At 35.0% G+C, this 22,634-nt stretch overlaps 1 protein-coding gene across 2 annotated transcripts in view; it reads left to right on the forward strand.

The window, feature by feature from the left end:
- ACTR3 (actin related protein 3) overlaps window positions 1-22,634 on the forward strand; it is a 57,583-nt gene that overhangs the window by 12,576 nt on the left and 22,373 nt on the right. The window contains exons 2-6 of one of the 2 annotated variants that reach the window (XM_060153008.1): window positions 8,667-8,722; window positions 12,166-12,290; window positions 17,241-17,351; window positions 20,965-21,060; window positions 22,501-22,608. In XM_060153008.1, the coding sequence (XP_060008991.1) occupies window positions 8,667-8,722; window positions 12,166-12,290; window positions 17,241-17,351; window positions 20,965-21,060; window positions 22,501-22,608 (496 nt within the window). Of the gene's footprint in view, window positions 1-8,666; window positions 8,723-12,165; window positions 12,291-15,604; window positions 15,693-17,240; window positions 17,352-20,964; window positions 21,061-22,500; window positions 22,609-22,634 lie in introns of those variants that run through there. The other variant, XM_060153009.1, reaches the window with a different exon arrangement.

Genomic DNA, 22,634 nt, shown 5'->3' on the forward strand with positions numbered 1-22,634 from the left:
AATTGTCATGACTGCCTTGCAAATTTGGTTTTATTCCTTAGGAATAAAGTCTATAATCACAAGACAGTAAATGGTGGAACAAACATTTCACTCATGATTTTCTGATTCTGTGGTCCATGTTCTTTCCTCCCTAAGAGTGAAAAGGAATTATTAGATTTTAAGTTTTAGATCTGGAAGAACTGGGAGAATATTTCTGTTGACATTTAGGAATCCAGGTTCTTCCACTCAACAGTCTTGTCAGTCTTTTTGTGTTAAATAGTGACTTTCATGTAATGAGAAGAACATTGGAGGGAACTGGAAATGGAAATGCTTTTTAAAAAATTGCCAGTTATCTTTATAGCTAATTCCCTGTGAATTAGCCATTACATTCTTGTGCTAAAAGTTCCTCACACTACAAGTAGGAAGAAAACTATATAGCTAAGCTGAGAATTGAGATATCATGAAAGTTGGCATTGGGATTCATTTGTAGACCTCCGTTTTCACTTAAAATTTGAAAATTATATGCTTGTTCTGTAAAAATCTCTATGTGTACTTTACTTTGTTTTTATAGTATGTTAGGGTGGAAGCTGGTCATTCATATTGAGATAAAATTCTTTCAACTTTAAATTAGTGGTTCTCAATACCAAGAAATTTTGGAAAATGGGTTGTACTATTATTAAGGTTCTATCCACCCTAAAGTTCTACGGTCTTATATTCATTTTGTTGTATGGTTTAAAATTGTTGAAACATTGAAAGTTAAAACTCTACTGCTGTTTCTCCCTTAGGTAGTCTACAGAGTCACACACCATATTTAGCGTAATAGCTTTGGTACATATTTGTTCTTTTCTGGAATGATTTTTGTCCTAGCTTTTTATTCCAGTTCATTTTTGAAATGTAATTTTTTTTTTTAAAGATTCTGTTCTCATTTAGTGGTTCAATATCCGTAATGTATTGGGATCTTCAAGTAGTTTTTTGCTTGATAAGGTTTTTCAAAGCAAAAAGAAAAGTGAACCATTGTATTAAATAAAAAAGTATTCTGTCAAATCAACTACATGCTTTCAATAAATAAACATGAATTTGCAGAATTAAAAATAATATCCAACATGAGGGATGCTACTGCTTTTAACTGGTTTTACTACTTAAAAATATTCTTTCCATAAATAAATTTCTTCCTTTTAGAAAGGTATACTGAATTATATAACATATACCCCTGTTTATCAGAATAATTACCTGGTAATGATTCATTTCTTTCTGTTTTTTAAGAATGAAACAACATTATAAATGGCTCTCCTCAAATCCACTTTCCCCCCTGCCCAGAGGCAGTTAGGACCACAATTAAGTAACCATTTCTTGTATAAAATTCTTTTTTTTTTTTTTTTGCTGTTCATTTCTATCAATCCGAGCTTTCCCTCTCTCCTAACTTTATTACATTTCCACTGCTGTTCTTCTAATCACTTTGATAACTTCAAAAGTGCTTTTGAATTCTCTCCTTTACTGTATTCCTTTCTCAAAGCAATTTCCAACTTTGCTGACCAAAACCAGCATTGTAGATCTTTTCTCATTGCTACCACAGTCCAGGGAGATTTTCTGTATATTTAACTTGCTTCCCTGGGCCACAAAGAAAAAATTTGGTTTAGTTTTTCAAAGTATTATATTGCCCTTATGAATTTCATAAACTTAGGATAGCTTTGCCTTTTTCATTTTATGGTCTCTTTTTAAACACCACTTAGAAAATGACACTTTCTTATTTAAGTATAGGAAAGCATAAAGAAGTGAAGTAGATTAATGATTTCACTACCCGGATAACCCAATGACATGTTTTAAATTAAAGTAACATACATGCCTCTCTATGCATGAATTATCTCTGGAATACATAAGTGATTGCCTCTTGGGTTAGCAGTGGGGTGGCTAGGAGATAGGCCTGGTAGGGAAACTTACTTTAGTACTTTTTATGTGGTAGGGAAACTTACTTTAGTACTGCTTCTTGTTTTATTTGTTAAAATTTTTATCATGGGCTAATGTTACCTATTCAAAAATTCTTTTAAAAAATAATTTAGTGCATGGTTAGACCATTTAAGACAAGTGTTAATTTGAAAAACAAAATTCTCCCATCCTGCTATCTGTAGATAATCAGAATTTACTATTTCTTGTTTAGACTTCCAGAAGACAAAGTGTATGTATATGCTAGCATTATATAATAGAATTATTCCTATGTAGTTTTATTTTTTCTCTACATATATATGTAAATTTTTGTTTACAATTGACATAAAAATATTTGATACGAAAGTATCAAGGTATTCACAAAATGTATTTTCCCTGTTTAGGACTAGATGTGGAAGTATTCTCGAGATATTTCAAAGTAATAAAGTATAGTGTAATTAATATTAAAAATAGACACACGTGTACATAGGCAGGAAAACACATACACACGCACCATTTATTAAGGAACAGCAAGTTGGAAGGTATTAGGACTGTACTAATTTTGCCTGGGAATCATACTGTGGAAATCAGATGTGTTCCCAAAGGACTGATGAAAATGGAAGATTTGAAAAGGGCCTTTGAGGAAAAAAAGGATTAGGATAAAATAAAACAAGAGCAACAATGAAAAGAAGGATGGAGCATTTATATTTTGTAAGAGCTAGGATTTATGTTTTTTGTTCCTAAATATAATTATCAAGGCTTTATAAAAGTGATTCTTTCTACTTCAGACATAACAGAGTATATTGCAGGGGTTGAGGATTATGAAAGTGAATTGTGGGTACTTAGATGAGTCTGGGAAGGGAAATAGGGTAGTATTCCAACCAGTGAAATTCATTGAGGTGTTCTAAAAAGTAGAGCCTTGATTTTTGTACTATTAAACCATGCTTGACGTTAAACTGTTAATAGGCACATGTACGGTTAAGATTGTTATGTCTTCTTGATGAATTTATCCTTTTATTATTATAAAATTTCTCTTTATCTCTGGTGTTAACTCTTTTTCTTCAAGAAGTTTCATCTGATATCAATACAGCCACTTCAGAGTTACGTTTACTATTTGCCTTCCATCCATCTCTCTTCATTCTCCATCTCTAAAGTGCATATCATGCAGACAATATATAGTTGGGGCTTTCTTCCTTTCTCTTTCTTCTGTCTCCCTTCCTTCCTCCCTTTTAATTGGAGACTGTAGTGTGTTACATTTAACGTAAAAATTGGTACAGTTGAATTTTGGTATACCGTCTTATTTTTTTTTTTTACTTAGAGTTAATAATTTAAAACTTTATGCAGAGTAGAAACCATGCATCTCTGTAGATCTGTTAACTCTCTTGACACTCCCTCTACCCTGCTGTCCTTGTATGCTATAGTTATCATAGGTATTATATCTGCATATGTTATAACCCCACAAGGTAATTTGATTTTTGCTTTAAATAGTCAAAAGTGTGTTAAAAAATTAAGCAGAAAAAAGTCTCATTTACCTAGCTGTTTCCCATTTCTGATGTTCTTCATTAATACCACAGTTTCCCTCTGGTATCGTTTCCCCTCAGCCTGAAGAACTTTATTTAGCTCAGGTTTGATGGCAGTGAGTTTTCTTTTCTTTTTTCCTTTTTTTTTAATAGATCTTTATTGGAGTATAATTGCTTCACAATACCGTGTTAGATTCTGTTGCACAACAAAGCGAATCAGCCATATGCATACACATGTCCCCATATCTCCTCCCTCTTGAGTCTCCCTCCCATCCTTCCTATCTCACCCCTCTAGGTCATCGCAAAGCACCAAGCTGATCTCTCTGTGCTGTGCTGCTGCTTTCCCGCCAGCCAACTGTTTTACATTTGGTAGTGTATATATGTCGATGCTACTCTCACTTCACCCTCCCACCCCATGTCATCGAGTCCATTCTCTATGTCTACCTCTTTATTCCTGCCCTGCAACTAGGTTCATCAGTACCATTTATTTATTTTTAGATTCCATGTATGTAATCCTTTGTATTTCTGCAATGTCAGTTGTGATTTCTCCTTTTTCATTTCTAATTTTATTGATTTGCGTCCTCTCCCTTTTTTTCTTGATGAGTCTGGTTGAGGGTTTATCAATTTTGTTTATATTCTCAAAGAACCAGCTTTTAGTTTTATTGATCTTTGCTTTCTTCATTTCTATTTCATTTATTTCTGCTCTGACCTTTATGATTTCTTTTCTTCTACTGACTTTGGGTTTTCTTTGTTCTTCTTTCTCTAGTTGTTTTAAGTGTATGGTTAGATTGTTTATTTGAGATTTTTCTTGTTTCTTGAGGTGAGATTGAATTTCTATAAACTTCCGTCTTAGAACTGCTTTTGCTGCGTCCCATAGGTTTTGGGTCATCGTGTTTTCATTGTTATTTGTTTCTATGTAGTTTTTTATTTCTTCTTTGATTTTTTCAGTGATCTCTTGGTTATTTAGTAGTGCACTGTTTAGCCTCCATGTATTTGTGTTTTTTACAGTTTTTTTCCTGTAATTGATTTCCAGTCTCATAGCATTGTGGCCAGAAAAGATGCTTGATAGGATTTCAGTTTTCTTAAATTTTCCAAGGCTTGATTTGTGACCCAAGATGTGATCTATCCTGGAGAATGAGTTTTCTTTTATTTGAAAAATGTCTTTATTGCACTTTCATTTTTGAAGGATATTTTTGCTTTTAAAAGATTTCTGGGCTGACTATATTTGCACCTCCTTCAGACTTAAAAAATGTTATTCCACTGTCTTTTGGCCTCCATAGTTTCTCATAAGAAGGTGCTAGTAATTTGAATTTTTGTTTCCTGTTAATGAGCCATTTTTCTCCGGCTGCTTTCAAGATTTTTCTTTATCTTTGATTTTCAGTAGTTTGATTATGATGTGCCTAGGTATAGTTTTCTTTGGATTTATTCTGCATCTCTCTCTCTCTCTCCCTTCCTTCTGGAACCTATGTCACCTTTCAGATATTGTTCCCCAAGTCTCTGAGGGTCTATTCTTTTCACTTTGTGTCTCTCTTTTTAATTTTTTCCCCCTCTTGTCAGACTGAATGAGTTTTACTGATCTGCCTTCAAGTTCACTGATTATTTCCTCTGTTCTGCTGTTTAGCTCATCCAGAGAATTTTTTATACCTGACATTGCATTTTTCAGTTCTGTAATTTTCATTTGTTCTTTTTAATAGTTTTAGAGTTTCTATGATATTTACTATTAGTCATTACTATTTCATTGTGATAGTCACAGCTGCTTTCAAGTCTTTATCTGATAATTCCAACACTGTGTCATTTCGTCTTCTGTTGAGTATCTTTTCCTTAGAGAATGGGTTACGTTTTCATGATTCTTCATAGATGGAATAATTTTGGTTTGTATGAATATATCAAGCCTTGCTTATCTGTTTTCTTGATGATATACACTGTGCTTCCAGTTTTCGGCCATTATGAATAATGCTCTTGTGAACAAATGTTTACACTTCTTTGTGGGGACATATTTTCTTTGGTATATACCTAGAATTAGAATTGCTGGGTCATATGGTAAGTGAATGTTTAAGTGTTTTCCAAAGTGGCTGTTTAATTTACAAGTGATTTTGATTATTTTCTATCATTCCAACTAGGAATGTATGAAATTTACCTCAGTGTACTTTTTTTTTTTTTTTGGTGGTATGCGGGCCTCTCACTATTGTGGCCTCTCCCGTTGCGGAGCACAGGCTCCGGACACGCAGGCTCAGCAGCCATGGCTCACGGGCCTAGCTGCTCCGCGGCATGTAGGATCTTCCCAGACCGGGGCACACACCCGTGTCCCCTGCATTGGCAGGCGGACTCTCAACCACTGCGCCACCAGGGAAGCCCTCCTCAGTGTACTTTTAATTTGCCTTTGTTTTTCTTTTTTTACCCCACAGAGTTGAGCATCTTTTCATTTATAGCCATTTATATTTCTTTTTCTTTGAATGGTTATTGTCTTTTACCTTTCACTTTCTTCTCTCCTTATTTCCCTCCCTTGTTGACATCACCTCCTAGATATCCTTTATATATTAAGGTGATTAACTCTGTCTCTGAGTGCAGCTAATTTTTCTCTTTTGGTCATTTTTCTTTTGGCTACTTTTGGTATGTTTTTGTGAAGAACTTTTAAATTTTCACGTAATTGGAGTATCAGTCTTTTTTTAATGTCTGGATTTTGAATTATAGTTACTAAGACTCCCCTGTTCCAGGGTTATAAAGAAGTTATCCTGCATTACCTTTTAAAGTTTTTGGTTTATTTCCCTACCCTGTTTTAATATTTCATCCATTTAGATTTATTTTGTTTTAACATGTACGATATGTACAGAATTTAATTATTTTCCCCAGTAGCTGTCAAGTTTACGTAGCTGTTTAAGAAAATTGTTGTAAAATATACACAACATAAAATTGACAGTTTTAACCATTTTTAAGTGTACAGTTTAGTGGCATTAAGTACATTCACAACTATAACCACCATTCTTCTTCAGAACTTTTTCATTTTCCCAAACTGAAACTCTGTACCCATAGAACAGTAACAACCATACCCCACCTCCATCCCTGGCAGCCACCATCCAGCTTCTGTCTCTGTGAATTTGCCTATTTTGGGTACCTCATTTAAGTGGAATCATATAATATTTGACCTTTTGTGATTGGCTTATTTCACTTAGGATGATGTCCTCAAGGTTCATTCATATTGTATGTAGTAGCATGTGTCAGAATTTCCTTCCTTTTGAAGGCTAACTAATATTCCATTGTATGTATATACCACATTTGTTTATCCATTCATTTGTCAGTGGACCTTTGCATTGCTTCCACCTTTTTGTCTATTATGCATAATGTTGCTGTGAACATTGGTGTACAAAAATCTGTTGAAGCCCCTGCTTTCTTTTTTTTTTTTGTTTGGTATATACCCAGAAATGGCATTGCTGGATTTTGTGGTAATTCTGTGATTAATTTTTTGAGGAATTGCCATATTGTTTTTTGTAGCAGCTGCACCATTTTACATTCCTATCAGCAGTGTGCAAGAGTTTCTCCGTATCCTCACTGATATTTTTGTTTGTTTTTGATGTTTTGGTAATAGCCATCCTAATGGATGTGAAGTGGTATCTCATTTTGGTTTTGATTTGAATTTTCTTAATTATTAATAATGTTGAGCATCTTTTCATGTGCTTGTTGGCCTTTTGTATATCTCCTTTGGAGAGATGTCTATTCAAGTCCTTTGCCTGTTTTAAAAACTGGGTTGTTTATTTTGTTGTTGAGTTGTAGGAGTTCTTTATATATTCTGGATATTAACTCCTTATCAGATACATGATTTGTAACTGTTTTCTTCCATTTTGTGGGTTGCCTTTGCACACTATTGATAGTGTCCTTTGGTACCCAAAAGTTATTAATTTTGATGATGTTCAATTTATTGTTTATGGTTGTTGTTGCCTCCTTGTGTCATGTCCAAGAAATCCTTGCCAAATTTAATGTCATAAAGCTTTGTCCCCTATATTTTCCTCAAAGAGTTTTATAGTTTTAGATCTTATATGTAGGTCTTGATCCATTTTGAGTTAAATTTTGTATGTGGTATAAGATAAAAGTCCATGTTCATTAAATAATGGATATCCAGTTTTCCCAGCACCCTTTCTCGAAAAGACTATCCTTTCCCTGTTTGAATGGTTATGGCACCCTTGTCAAAAATTATTTGACCATATATGAGAGCATTTATTTCTGGGCTTTGTTCTGTTCCATTAGTCTGTGTGTCTCTATGTCAGTGCCATACAGCTTTTGTTACTGTAACTTTGTACTAAGTTTTAAAATCAGGAAGTGTGAGACCTCCAACTTTGTTTGAGATTGTTTTGGCTATTCATAGTCCCTTGAGATTCCATATGAATTTTAGGATGGATTTTCTCTTTCTCCCAAAAAAACATTGTTGGGACTTTGATAGCAATTGCATGGATCTGTAGTCAATTTGAGTAAGTAACTTCCAAATGTGAACGTTTGTCCCATGTCTGACTCCTGTACTAAATAATCCAATTATCCAAATGGCAGATTTAAGAAAAATCCAAGCTGTTTAATCCCATGTTTAAAGCTTAAGGGAAGGAAAAGTTATCAAAGTGTCTACTAGCTGTAGAAGGAAGAGTTTTTCTGAAGGTGCTACTGAACAATGAGGCCAAACCGAAACATCGGAGTTTGGAGCAGAGAAAGGTTTATTGCAGGGCCGTGTAAGGAGATGAGCAGCTTGTGTTTTACATGTTTTACCCCTACCCTTTACTTTTATACAAATATCACATAGTTGAACCATTGTTCTGTACCTTGCTTTTGTTCAGTGAACAATACATTTTGGAGATTGTTCCATATCTGTACATAAGGAGCTTCTTCAATCTCTTTTTTAATAACTGCCTAATATTCTATAGTATAAATGAAGCATACTTAACTAGTTTGATGGCTGTTTATTTCCAGTCTTTTGCTATTATAAGCAAGATTGTCGCAAAAGGCCCTGTTATATGTTATTTTGTACATGTATGAATATCCCTGTAGGATCAATTTCTAGAAGTGCAGTTCCTGGTTAAAAGCTATGGGTATTTATAATTTTGATATAATTTTGAAAGCAGAGATGTTTAAATGGACTGAAACGATGGAATTTTGTATAGTATTTACCCAGAGTGGAATCTCACTTTATAACAAATGGAAATCTAAGAATTAAATTCATAATTGCTGAGCTATTTGTGAAATCCTTATGAAATTCTTTATGTTTTTCAGGTATACAAAACTAGGATATGCTGGAAATACGGAACCACAGTTTATCATCCCTTCCTGTAAGTATTTCTTTTAAGTCACAAATAAGCTGATTTAATATCTTTTAATAAAGTAAAATAAATAATCATTTTTGACACTCTGTAAGATTTAGTCCTTTAAAAACATGGTTTGCCAAGTTGTAAGCATGGCCTCATTTCTGTACCTCTGACCATTCATTTCAGATCTCTGTTTAGCTCTTCATTTACCAGATCTGCCAAATACCTTTTTAAAGACAAAAATGAATGAGCTGATAAACAGTTTTCTGCTTTGAGGGTATTGCTGTTAATAATGTGTGTGTGTTACTATTAAGTAATGCATTCCCCATCACACGCCTACAAAGGCTGTCCTTTGGTTTGTGGATGTGATTGTTTGCAGGACTCGTGCTTGTTGACATCCCTGACAGGAGCTCATGTTTCAAAATAAGGATGGCATCTCATCTTTAGAGATGTGGACTTCAGCTGTTTTCTGACATCTTATAACCATACTTACATTGTTTTTGTTTTATCTTATTTCTGTTAACTTCACTTTAGCTGACTGTCCACTTTCAATAGTTTGTCTTTCAGAAGTTTTTAAAAAATACTCTCACACTTGGTTTCTTAGCACTCATATTTGTTAGCCTGGGCTATGTATGTGTTCCTAGATGAACCTGTTTTGGGCTTCTGACTTTTAGACAATTCACCTTTTGTACATAATGTAGTAACATTTCTGAACCACCTGACCTATGCCAAGTTAAGACTTTAACATATCAGATGATAAACCTTTTGAGCCATTCCTTGGTGATGCTAACTCCTAGACAGTTCTAGTATCACTAGTATTAGACGGTTTGAATATTTTTGTGTATTCTTATTAACTTATGCAAATAAGAAGGAAATGGAAAAATAAACATGCAGAGAATAGTGAAAGCAGCTTAGGATTCAAAATCTGTGAAGTTGAGAATGAGGTAGAAATTACTGGGCTTGCCCAAAGCTGCAGATCTTTAGTCTCAATTGGGTACTCATCAGACTTGAACAGGTTGATTGTTTTGTTGTTTATGTATAGTAAGAACAAAATTTAAAATGTGTGAAGTGTGTGTCAAAATTGTCTTTAAAGGGGGAGCTAGTACATATTTTCACTCTCTAGAAACAAACCTATTTGACTTTTGCACTTCTGATATACTTTTGGTGTACTACTTTAGGGATTATTATCTAATAATCTAATTCTTACCATCTGAGAATTTAGGCTGTTACCTAAGTCTAATTCTTTAATGCCTGGAATAGATTTTAGGGGACAGTGTTGCTCATTCATAGGAATACAGTGGTCTTAATTTGTAGTACTGTTGTCTTTTTCTTTATGTTTTATTCATGCATATTTGTTATCTACACTGAGGGCCAGATTTGCTTTTTGGTTTGTTTTTTTACTTTTGTCCCACATTTATATATAAACATATTGATAGTTTGTTGTTTAAGACTTTGACAACAAATATTGCCTCTATTGCTGACTAAAATAGAAGTACTTTTGTGGACTAGTACTTGACATTAGTTATACTTGAGTTTAGCATTATACCATTGTGTATTGGTTGTATTAGTTTCCCAAGGCTGCCGAGACAAAGTACCAAAAACCATGTGACTTAAAACAACAGAAACTTACAGTCCTGGAGAAGTCTGAAATCAAGGTGTCAGCAGGACCAAGATCTTGCTGACAGCTTTAGGGGAGAAACCTTTCTTGCCTCTTAAAGCTTCTGGTGTTTGCTGACAGTCCTTGATGTTCCTTGGCTTGTATATGCATCACTCCAGTCCCATGGCTGCCCTGTGTGTCTTCATATTGTTTTTCTTCTGTGTGTGGATATGTCCAAATTTCCTATTTTTATAAAAACACCAGTCATTGCATTATAGCCCATCCTGCTAACCTCACTTTAACTTGAAAGACCCTATTTCCAAATAAGGTCACATTCTGAGGTGCTAGAAGTTAGGACCTAAACATATCTTTCTGGCGGTACACAGTTCAACCCATAAAATGCTGATTTTGTAATCTCTTAATTTATAATCTTTTATAAAACATTATGTTGTGATTAAACGTTTATTTCAGGAGATTACTGATACGTTAACTCTCATCCTTGTAAAGTTTGGTTTTGCTTATGCTCTTAAGTGGCTGTGTTCAGTCTTTGTTGGAAGCCCATATAATTTTGAACTTTTGAACCTTGGGTTCTCATCACCATTGTATCCTTTCTCTATTTCACCTTTCTGCCAAAATTTGCAGTTTTAGTTTTCATTGTCTTATGAGAAGCTGTGGCATGTTAAAAATCCATTTGTGTATGAAAGAAGGTTTTTGATTTTGGGTTTTTTTTTCACGCAGCCAGTCTTAATGCTGCAGGTGTAGTTTTATAATGAGCCAATATAATCACTGCCACTGATGAGCACGGATATTTGATCTGGAAAACCTGTGGATATGGTTCAAAGTTATTTTCATAATCTTTGTTTTTTAGGAAGTTTATAGTGAGCCATCTGATGTCTGTGTACATTGTAAATAAATTGCTAGAGAAGCTTTCTAACATTTAGAAGTAGATTGGATTTAGAATTTCCTTCAGTATTTTCTACCTACCTTGTTAAGGATATAAATTGTTATTAAATGAAAGTGTAACAGTTGGGTGCCACATCAGCTTATGTGCATGCAGATTTTTTTTTTGTTTTTAATTTTTGGCCGTACCGTGCATCATGCAGGATCTTAGTTCCCTGATCAGGGATGGAACCCAGATCCCCTTAAGTGGAAGCACAGACTCTTAACCACTGGACTGCCAGTGAAGTCCCCAGGCAGATATTTTGAATGAAGAACTGTTTAACTTGAAGGATTCAGAAATTTATAACTTAATTAAGAAATATACAAGTTTTAGGTCTAGAACTGTATGCTGGATTTCTGAAAGTATATAAGGAGATTGTTGTGGGTTTTACCTAAATGATTTGAAATTTCCTTTTGTGTATGTGATTTAAGTTTATCAGGTCTTTATGCCAGCGTTATACCTAAATTACTAGCTCATAATAATGCAAATAGGATAGAAATATGAAGAAAGCTTTAAAAATAAATTCCCCATGCAATTTTCCTACCTTTATAACTGTTTTTCAGTTTTTTCTTTTTGATTGTCCATCAAGCATAGGTTGACTTGGTGAAATTATAATTTTACTCAAATCAAAATAGATCTCACATAGTTTTTAAACACATAACTGAAACGTTCCCACAGCAGTACTTCTTTGGGGGGGGTGCTTTTTACACTTGAGGCCTTGTCTCTGGGTGGAAGTTGAGTTTTTATTGTGTTAGATGAATTTTGTCTTTTTTGTTTTTAATGACCTTTTTGCTTTAATTTGACACTTTAAATATACTAGATCATGTTCTATTTAGTAACACTTTATTACGGAAGAAATACAAGTGAAAAATTTGTCTCACTTGAAAAAAATACAATTTTTGACATGTATAAATAACTTCTATTTTAAAGGTATTGCTATTAAGGAGTCAGCAAAAGTGGGTGATCAAGCTCAGAGGAGGGTGATGAAAGGTGTTGATGACCTAGACTTCTTCATTGGTGATGAAGCAATAGAAAAACCTACATATGCAACAAAGGTATATTTTTATGATTTGTATAAATATAAATAACATTCTCTTTCAAAAAATTAGTTTGTTCTATAATTGTGCCACTTGGAATTTCAGTCAATTACAAGCCTAATACCCTCAACCTCTTCACAATAGAAATTTCTTCTTCTCTGTGGCTCCTCCCAGCCTTGCTTTGACTGTACTGGTTTTTTTTCCCCAAGAGGAAGATTTTAGCCCCTTCAGGTGAGCAGTATTTACTTTTTCCATCTCAGAATCATCAATGTGATTGGCTTTCTCTTGCCTCCACATCGCCACACCTCGAGATATTTCCCTCCCGTCTTTATTCAGACCCACACTTTCTGCCCTTTTGAAGCCTATGTCATCTGGAAGTGTCACTCTCTTTCCTCCTTTTTATCTTTTTCCCTTTCTTGTTTGTTCCGTACCATTCTTCCTCCTTTTCCCTTATTATTGAGGTATAATTTATATACAGTAAAATAGGTAAGGCTTAGTTACACAGTTGAAAATTTTTTGTGACTGTAATCATAAAAGTTCAGGACATAGAACAAGTCTAGTAACCCAGATGCTTTCCTTGTGTCTGCTCCCATAGTCACTACCCAACCTGCACCAAAAGGGAAACACTATTCAAATTGACTTTACCTAATTTGCACATTTCTTCCTTGGTCCCTCTTTTCTTCCGTTTTAGTAATTTCATTAATAAACAGCTACCATGTATAAACAACTTTACAAAGTGCTGAGATTAGATAAGAAAAATGGCTTTCCTGACTTCAAGTCTATTATAATTGGTGGAAAGGAAGCCATTGAAGAAATAATTATAAGTGGCTTGTAGTTATACAAATATTTGGCTCTTGGAGCTTAGAAACAAGACAGAACTGGGGATAAACATTTAGAAGGTATTAGTTACCTTTGGAAGGGGTAAGATTCCATAGGGATAGGCCTAGGACAGAGCCTGATCAACGCATCATTTAGGTTTGGATGGAGGAGGAAAGCCTACAAAGGAGACTGAGAAGGCGTAGTTAGAGAGACTGGGTAAACAGGAAGGAGAAATAAGAGTGTGGGATGCTGCGACCAAGTAAGCTAGAGCCCATAGGTTATTTGCTGTCTTTAGCTACAAGGATGTCATTTATAACCTTAATAAGAATAGTTTTAGAAGAGCAGTGAGGCTGGATTAAAGTAGATTGGATTATGAATGACAAGGAAAAAATGACAGTAATATTCAGTGAGGTGGAAGAGATGCTTAAATGCTAGTGTGAAAGAGTCATTAGAAAAAGAGATTAAAGTGACAGGAAAGTGGAGTATAATACAGGGCTCTTGACAAAGTTAAAGGGATGGAATCCAGATGATCTAATTGGTATATGGAGGATCTCTTACATTATAAAAAATGAAAAAGAAAAAAGAGGTAAGTATAGAATCAGTTTTATAGATTTGGTGAAGAAAAGTTGGATTCCTGACTGTTGGCTTCTGCTTTCTTTGTGAAATACATGGTGATGTTATCTCTGCTGCCCAGGAAATAGCGGGGAGAAAGTGAAATCTGAGTGATAGGGAGAATATTTAAAATCATCACTGTGGATAACAGAGTAGGGAAACAAAGGCTTGCCAGGTAAATTTAGGTCCATTTGGGAATAGCAGTTACGAATTCTTAGTTTTATCAACCAGTTCTGTGTGATTTGTGTGATCAGCATTCTGGGTATAGGCAAGTTTAGGGTAGGACTGTGCTGAGTTGGGTTTTGGTAGATGGAATGACAAGAGGAAGTATGAATAGTCAAAGTGATGGGGCCTAAAATCTAAACTGTGTGTGTGTGTGTGTTGTGAGGGGGATGGTTTTTGGCGAGGGAAGAATTACAACAACCAGTGGACTGCAAGTCTAATTGTGATGGCGAGAGATATAGTGAGGTGCTGGAGTATGCTAGAAGGATAAGAAATTGTGATCAGAGAGGGGTGTACTTGCATTTCAGGGATTTAGAGATGATAGTGATGATCTAAACTGTGGCCAAAATGGAAAAGACACCTTTGAATGTGATGAAGTCGGTGAGCTGAGAGGCCAGAGTTCCTCTGCATTGATTCTGTTCTTTTAAACGTTTTCATGTCTTCCAAATGCAACAAACACACCCAAACGACAAAAATTCTTTCAATCCTACCTTCTTTCCTCAACATTTTAGCTGTTGTTTTATTTTCCTCTTTTAAAACCGAACTTCTTATTTGGTCTCATTATTTGATAAGCTCTTTGTTAAATCCAATTATCTGTAATAATTTTCATCCTTCTTGATTTGTCTTTCTTTCACAAGATTACTCTGCTGGATCTCTTTTTTTTTTTTTACGCTACGTGGGCCTCTCACTGCTGTGGCCTCTCGCATTGCGGAGCACAGGCTCCGGACGCGCAGGCTCAGCGGCCATGGCTCACGGGCCCAGCCGCTCCGTGGCATGTGGGATCTTCCCAGACTGGGGCACGAACCCGTGTCCCCTGCATCGGCAGGCAGACTCTCAACCATTGCGCCACCAGGGAATCCCTGGACTATTCTTTTTATTTATTACTTGTTTATTTTTTTCCCCTGCTGTCACTGGTTCTTTATCCTTTGCCTACTACTCAAATGTCAGTATTTCCCAGGTACTGTCCTTGATTCTCTTTTATTTCTTTATTAGAGACTTTCTCTAGGTGGTCTCATCCACACCTTCATCAACAACCACAGCCTACATCTCTACTTCCAATTCCTTGACCCCATTTCCAAGTACCTACTGTCACCTACCTACTACCTGGCTCTTGAGTTTAATATACTCAAAACAAAATTTATTACATATACTCTACCCTTGCTTATTCCAAGATAAGACAAAACACAACTTTTGTGTCTTAATTAATAGATCCTTGCCATCCTGACTCTAGAGCTAGAAACCTAGTGATTATATCTTTGAGTTTTCCCTTGTAGTGACAGAAATCTTGAATCTGGCCTAGCGTTATTTACACCACAACTGGGGCTCTTTGTCTTTCTTCCTTGGTTCTTTTAAGATTCATTTCAGCTTTCCCAATGCTGCTATAATAATCTTATTAAAAATCAAAGCTATTCTTGTTTATACCTTGCTTGAAAATTTCTACTGATGATCTGTTTCTTATAGAATAAAACCCAAATACAAGGCAAGTAATAGTTTTTGAGAACCTGGTGCCCTTCATGTAGAACTGATCTATCTGTCTACACCCCTTTCCCTAAAGGCACACGTGTTTTTCATCGATAACTGTTGTGTTTGTATATTATTGCGGTGTTTGTATATATTTGTTTCTATTCTCTATTTACCCCACCCCCTGAAAACAAAATTAACAAGGTTGCTCCTTTAAGACCCAGCTTAGATACGACCTCCTCAGTCATAGAGGAATAGGAGCCTTCCCATTTTCCCTCTGAAGCCAAGTTGATCATCTTGTCCTAGGTACTTTATTTCCTTAAAAACTTACAAGGTTATGTTTATATCTATTTCTTTCACTGGACAGCTCCTTATGGCAGGATGTTCATGTCCTTAGCATTTGTGCCAATGGTTATAGTAGGTGCACAAAAATAAATGAGGAATAAATGAATAAATAACACTTAGAACATTAAAATATGTCAGTTCCAGTAATATTATAAAATGAATGATGTAGTACATTTTTTCCTTCCCTAAAGCAAAGTGGGGACTAAAAGTTATTTTTTAAGTATAATGACTTAGAAAGTATCTAGAAGGCTATGGTGAAATGTGGATATTAGGAATTAATAGATTAAAGGTTTAATGATTGAGTAGAGGACTGTAGGATATTTATTTCACTAATGCATTCAGCCTTAAGTACTGGGTGTGTATTTGTACTATGTGCATGGAACTGTATTTTTTTGTTTATTTTTCTTTTGTATATTTTTTTAAGTTTTATGCCTACGTTTTTACTTTGCTTAAGTAAGTCTTCATATATTCAGAATACTAATCTTCAGTTACATGTGCTGTGAAACTATTTTATTGCAGAGATTCACAAACTTTCTCAGTGCCCTTAGTGTCTCAGTAAAATTTTTTACAGCATCATTTAGAAAGAAATTACTAACAGTTCTGTTTGTTAAGTAGCAACTTAGTAGCCACTTGAAAAAAATAAAACATTTTTAATTGTTAAATAATCACAATTACCAGTAGGATGCATGTGCCTGTCGGGCACTTCACAGTTTCTGACACCTGGAATCAGATTGCACATCACCATCCTCATTTCTTATTGTACATGGGTTTTTTGGGGAGGTATTTAGTTTTCATCATAGCAACTGCTGGCAACCCAGCTTTTCAAAGAAGTGATATTACTTGAAGGGAATCTAGTATGATCTGATGTTGAAACTGAACTACTTTAAAATAGTAGGTATGCAGTGCCAAACTGATTCTGAGTATCACCAGATTTCCCTGGAAAATGTAAAATATTTGCAGTGTCTTTGAGAATTTGCTGTAGTACCCTGGGGCTCAGTTTTGGAATCATGGTTCCATAACAAATACATATGACTTGTCTTATAAAATTTTGCTTGCTTGATTTATGGTTATTCTTGCTCTATACTTACCAACTGTGTTTTATATATTAGGCACACAACAAATACTTGTGAAAGAGCTAATAAAGATTAAGCAAATTGTCATAACCTGTAATTTTCACAGGCTAAATTTTAATAGGTTACGTTTCCATTATTACAAAACTTTTAGCAATCTGGAAAGACCGGTACAATGACCTTCCATCTAGATTGAACAGTTTTTAACATTTTAATATATTTGCATTGTGTTTTTTAATTGAAACATCTGAAAATATGTTGTAGAAATAATTTCTTTTATCTCTAAATAGTTAAGTATGCATCTTCTAATGATCTGCGTGTCATTAGCACACCTAAGAAATGCTATCCTCATCTAATACTCACTAATGATCTGTTTTATTTTTGATTTTTTCTGATATTAGTAAAGATTTAATTCCTGTTTTATTTTTTGTTTTAATAGTGGCCAATCCGCCATGGTATAGTTGAAGATTGGGACTTGATGGAAAGGTTTATGGAGCAAGTGATCTTTAAATATTTAAGGGCGGAACCTGAAGACCATTATTTTCTTTTGGTAAGTACAAATTTTAAATTCTGTGAGGAAATTTTTTTTGTGTGTGTGTGGTACGTGGGCCTCTCACTGCTGTGGCCTCTCCCGTTGCGGAGCACAGGCTCTGGACGCGCAGGCTCAACGGCCATGGCTCACGGGCCCAGCTGCTTCGCGGCACGTGGGATCCTCCCAGACCAGGGCACGAACCCATGTCCCCTGCATCGGCAGGCGGACTCTCAACCACTGCGCCACCAGGGAAGCCCTGTGAGGAAATTTTTGAAGAAATTTAATGAGAATGTTTTCATCGCATCTGTACTCATAGGACATACGTTCTTGTTTATTAAATTGTCATGTATCTAAAGACTTTGTTATAAAGCTGTATCATCTTTAGTTTCTTTAACAGTAAGTTTCAGGGGAAAAAGTTGGAAACATGGCACTTTCTTTTTTAAAAAAATAACTGGTCTGATTATTATTTCATTTGTAATTCTTCGTAACAAACTACAATATAATTTAATTTTTAAACGTTTTTCTTTCTTTCTTTCTTTTTTTAACCAAAGCAATGCATGTTCATAATGTTAAAAAATCAAGTGCTATAATATCAGATTTAAATTAAAATTTTCCTTCCTCACCTCTCCCTAGCCTTGAAGTCTTGATTCCCCCCGGGCAAACACTTTAAATTTTTAAAGAGTTTTTCTTGATAGTTATATCATGTATTTCTTGTATTTTTGTTTGTTTATTTATTGATGTTAATTTGTTTTGTTGAGTTGGGTCTTCGTTGCGTTGCGGTGCCTGGGCTTCTCATTGTCGTGGCGTCTCTTGTTGTGGAGCATGGGCTCTAGGTGCGCGGGCTTCAGTAGTTGTGGCACGTGGGCTCAGTAGTTGTGGCTTGCGGTCTCTAGAGCTCAGGGTCAGTAGTTGTGGCGCACGGGCTTAGTTGCTCCGCGGCATGGGGGATCATCCCAGACCAGGGTTCGAAGCCATGTCCCCTGCATTGGCAGGTGGATTCTTAACCACTGTGCCAGCAGGGAAGCCCGTATTTTTGTTTTTTTAAAATATTAGACAGTCTATCAACTTCCTGCTAGGTAAGATGAGTATTTCGTTCTTTTCCTTTGATCCCCTCCTTAACACAAAATCCTTACCTTCTCCCTCTTTCTGTGACATAGCTTAATTTTGGGTTAAATTAATATTTTAATATTTTTAATATTTTATATTTTATTGTGATTGTGAATATTGTTTATGGTTGGACCATGAACATAAAATTGAAAAGAACCTTGCAGTGAATGCCCAATATACCCACAACCCAGACTCAGCTATTAATTTTATTATAATTGTTTTAGGACATCTGTCTATTGGGTTATCCTTCTATCACTCCATCTTATTTTTTTTTTTTTTTTTTTTTTAACGGTACGGGGGCCTCTCACTGTTGTGGCCTCTCCCATTGCGGAGCACAGGCTCCGGACGCGCAGGCTCAGCGGCCATGGCTCACGGGCCCAGCCGCTCCGCAGCATGTGGGATCTTCCCAGACCGGGGCACGAACCCGTGTCCCCTGCATCGGCAGGCGGACTCTCAACCACTGCGCCACCAGGGAATCCCCCATCTTATTTTTTTAATCACTTCAAAATGAGTTGCAGATGGAGTCATTTCACCCCTAAGTACTTTAGCATACATTATCATCAACTGGAGTTTATTATTGTTTACATTTTTTCTTTTATATAAAACTTACATTCTGTAAAATCACATATCTTAACCCTGCCATTTTATGGGTTTGACTGGGCATTGGCAGACTTTCTTTAAAGCTAGTTAGCAAATATTTTTGGCTTTGTGGACCATGTGGTCTCTTTTGCAGCTGCTTAATTAGCTCTGCTGTTGTAGTAGGAAGCAGCCATAGGCAATACTTAAATGAGTGGCTATGGCTGTGTTCCAATAAAATTCTGTTTACAGAAAGAAGTGGTGGACTAGATCTGGCCTTCAGGATGCATGATGTAGTTTGCTCATCCCCTGGGTTTGACAGATTTATACATCTGTGTAACCTAAACCCTTATCAAGATAACAGAGCTTTACTGTTAACCTGGAAAGTTATCTCATGCCCTTTTCTAGTTAATCCCTGCCCCCATGCCCTGGAGGCAACCCTTATTCAGATTTTTTCCAGTACATACATGTTTTGCTTATATTTGAGTTTCATGTAAATGGAATTGTACAAGTTGTGCTCTTTGGTAAGACTTCACTCATCATAATCTTAAGATTCATCCATGTTGTTGCACATACAAGTAATTTGTTGCTTTTTGCTGGGTTGTATTCCATTGTATGCCTCCGTGTCCATTTTCCTGTTGATAATCACCTGAGCTGTTCCAAGTTTTTGACTACTGTGAATATTTTTGGGGTACTGTGAACATTCTTAAACAAGTCTTTTTGTGGACATGTTTTTATTTTTCTTGTGTAAATACCTAGATGTGGAATTGCTGTGTCACAGGATAGATGCATGATTGATTTTATAAGAAACTTTCAGAACTTTTTCCAAGGGATTGTAGCTTTTTGCACACCCACCAACTATGTGTTAGTGATCTGGTTACGTATCCAGATCCAGCATTTGATGTGTCAGTCTTCTTAATTTTAGCCATTCTGGTTGGGTGGGTAAACTTTCTCATTTTGGTTTTAATTTGCATTTTTCTGATGACTGATGTTGTTGAGTACTTTTTCATGTGCTTATTAGCTATTTGTATATTTTCCTTGTGAGGTCTTCTGATTATATTTTATTTTATTTTGTATAGAATTTCTGCTTTTCTTGGAGTTTATAATTTAACTGCCTTGGTTTTTAGTTTGCTTAATTTTATATGTAACTCTTACTGAATTATCTTCAAACTATTGAACATAGTCCAAAACCCTCCTAAGTAAGTTTAAACACATCAAGTAGTTTAGAAGTTAAAGGTTTTACATATGGAAAAAGTCTAATCCTCGTTAATTTTCTAAAAAAAATTTTATAGTGTCTTTTAAAGTTAAAAAAATGATTTTATTTGTAATGAATTTAAGTTTTATCTGTCTTTCCTTTTGCAATTTATGTTCATTAAATTTAAGCAATCATTCCTTACCTCAAGGTCAAACAGATAATTCTTCTGTATTTCTTAAGTTTAAACTTTTGCCCTTCAAGTTAAAATATTTGAGATAACAAAAAGGATTGGATAGTCAAATCAGATTAATAAGAATGATGTCTTATGTAGTTTCAGGCTTTGGTAATATAAAATGATTTAGGTATTCCTGAGGCATAAGTGAAACATGAAGTCCAGGATTTTGAGGGCTGTTCCTTAGGTCCTTTCTTGCCTCATTGGGATGTGTTCTGGCCCAGACTTAACCCGCAGGTTTCTAAGTGACAGGATGTATGCAGTCACATAACTTAAACTGAAGAAACATCTTAAACTGTGTAAGCATTTCCGTTTTATACTCTAGCAGTTATATAAACATACAGATCTGCTTGAGTTCTCTACTGGTTTTTTTTGGTCTGTGTGTCTTTTTTTTTGTACCTCTGAGTTTAATGACTTTTAAATACAATGTTTAAAATACATTATTTCTCACATAAAAATTATCTATGAATTTATCAAAATAATTTTATCTTGCATACTTAAAATCTTATTCAATTTAATAGACTGAACCTCCACTGAATACTCCAGAAAACAGGGAATATACTGCTGAAATAATGTTTGAGTCCTTCAATGTTCCAGGCTTGTACATTGCTGTACAGGTAAGTAAGCAAGTTTATAAGTCAAAATAAGCTTGACTCTTTAAATTTTAATCTGGTTTAATTCACTCTTAAAATATATGTATATTTTTCTTAACCTCAAAGCGTATCATAGTTCTCTCCTGAACTGATAATTTAGAAATTGTATTAGAGGAATGGAGCTATTTAGTTAGTAAAAGGGAAATGTTAAAGGAAGTAAGTTAATGGTTTTTAGATAAATCAAGACCTTTTATAGAACAGAAATAAGGGAACTGATAGTTATTGAGAATTTACTCTGTCAAGAATTTTCTGTACACATTTACCCTTGTAACATTCACTGTGTCCTTTTTTTGTAGTCTGTTTTGAATGACTTACCATTACATATATTTGACCACTGGCTCCTTTGTGCCCCTCTGTATCCTGTATATCACAAATCCCCGTAATATTTTATTGCATTTAATTTGTATATGTATCTGTATGGAACAGCTTCTCTCCCATCCCTCAGAATCAGAGCTTACTTCTTGTTTTTTAACGTGGTAGCAAATGTGATACCTGGCATATCACAAATGCTTAAAAAGTATATAAATTACTGTGTAGTTTTGTTAGCCCACAGTTATTATGGTGTGATCCTGTGTTAAAATAGGAGGATGGCCTAGTTACCTTTCTAGGTCCCTTTCAGCTATTATATTGCAAGTAGGTAAAATAAAGCCAGCTTAGTTCTGATTTTAATTAATTAGTTATTTATCTTGTTCGAGGCTTGGATTTGTATGAAATTTAGGTAATTTTTAAAAAAATGAACTAGCTTCATTAATTTCTTAATTTGCAAACTCTTTTAATAGAAAAAATTATACTTTATTGCCTATGCCAAGATTTTTTATAGAAATACATTATTTCATCAACTTTGCTTTCCTCATTAAATCATAGTATTTGGAAGTGTGCAGTGGCCTTTTCTGTTTAAATAGCTTGTTACATATTCCTAAATGCATGTTGCACTTAGAAAATTTGGAGCTAATCTTATGAGTGATACTTAGTATAGCCATCTATGTACTGAATAACTGATGATTGGTAGTTGCGTGCTTCTCTACCTTACTTTGTGGTATGTTACAGGCTAGGCCATATAAACATAGTTTTAAGCCCTGTACTGTATTATCTCATGTTAGTCTTCCATATGTTAGTACCGTACTATCTCATGTTAGTCTTCCACATTTTGGGGGGGTATAAGAGGAAAACGGCCCCCACTAAAATATCGAAAATTTGTAAACATGCCCCTAAAGACTACTGTAAGCCTGTAAGTTGTCTTAATAATATGTAGGTTGTGAACGATTTTATTGTATAATTTAATTTTGTGTATTCTCTTTCCAAAGATACTACATTTAAAATTGCATAAAGTACTCCAGTAAAAAAATTTTTTCTAATAACTCTTTGTTTTTATTTTTTTGCCTATCATATTTCTTTTTGTTCAAGGCTGTTCTTGCCTTAGCTGCATCATGGACCTCCAGACAAGTAGGAGAACGGACGTTGACCGGTACGGTAATAGACAGTGGAGATGGTGTCACTCATGTCATCCCTGTGGTAAGGATAGTTTAAAATTACTGAAG

The sequence above is a fragment of the Lagenorhynchus albirostris genome, chromosome 6, assembly GCF_949774975.1.
Source record: "Lagenorhynchus albirostris chromosome 6, mLagAlb1.1, whole genome shotgun sequence".
Classification (NCBI taxonomy): Eukaryota; Metazoa; Chordata; class Mammalia; order Artiodactyla; family Delphinidae; genus Lagenorhynchus; species Lagenorhynchus albirostris.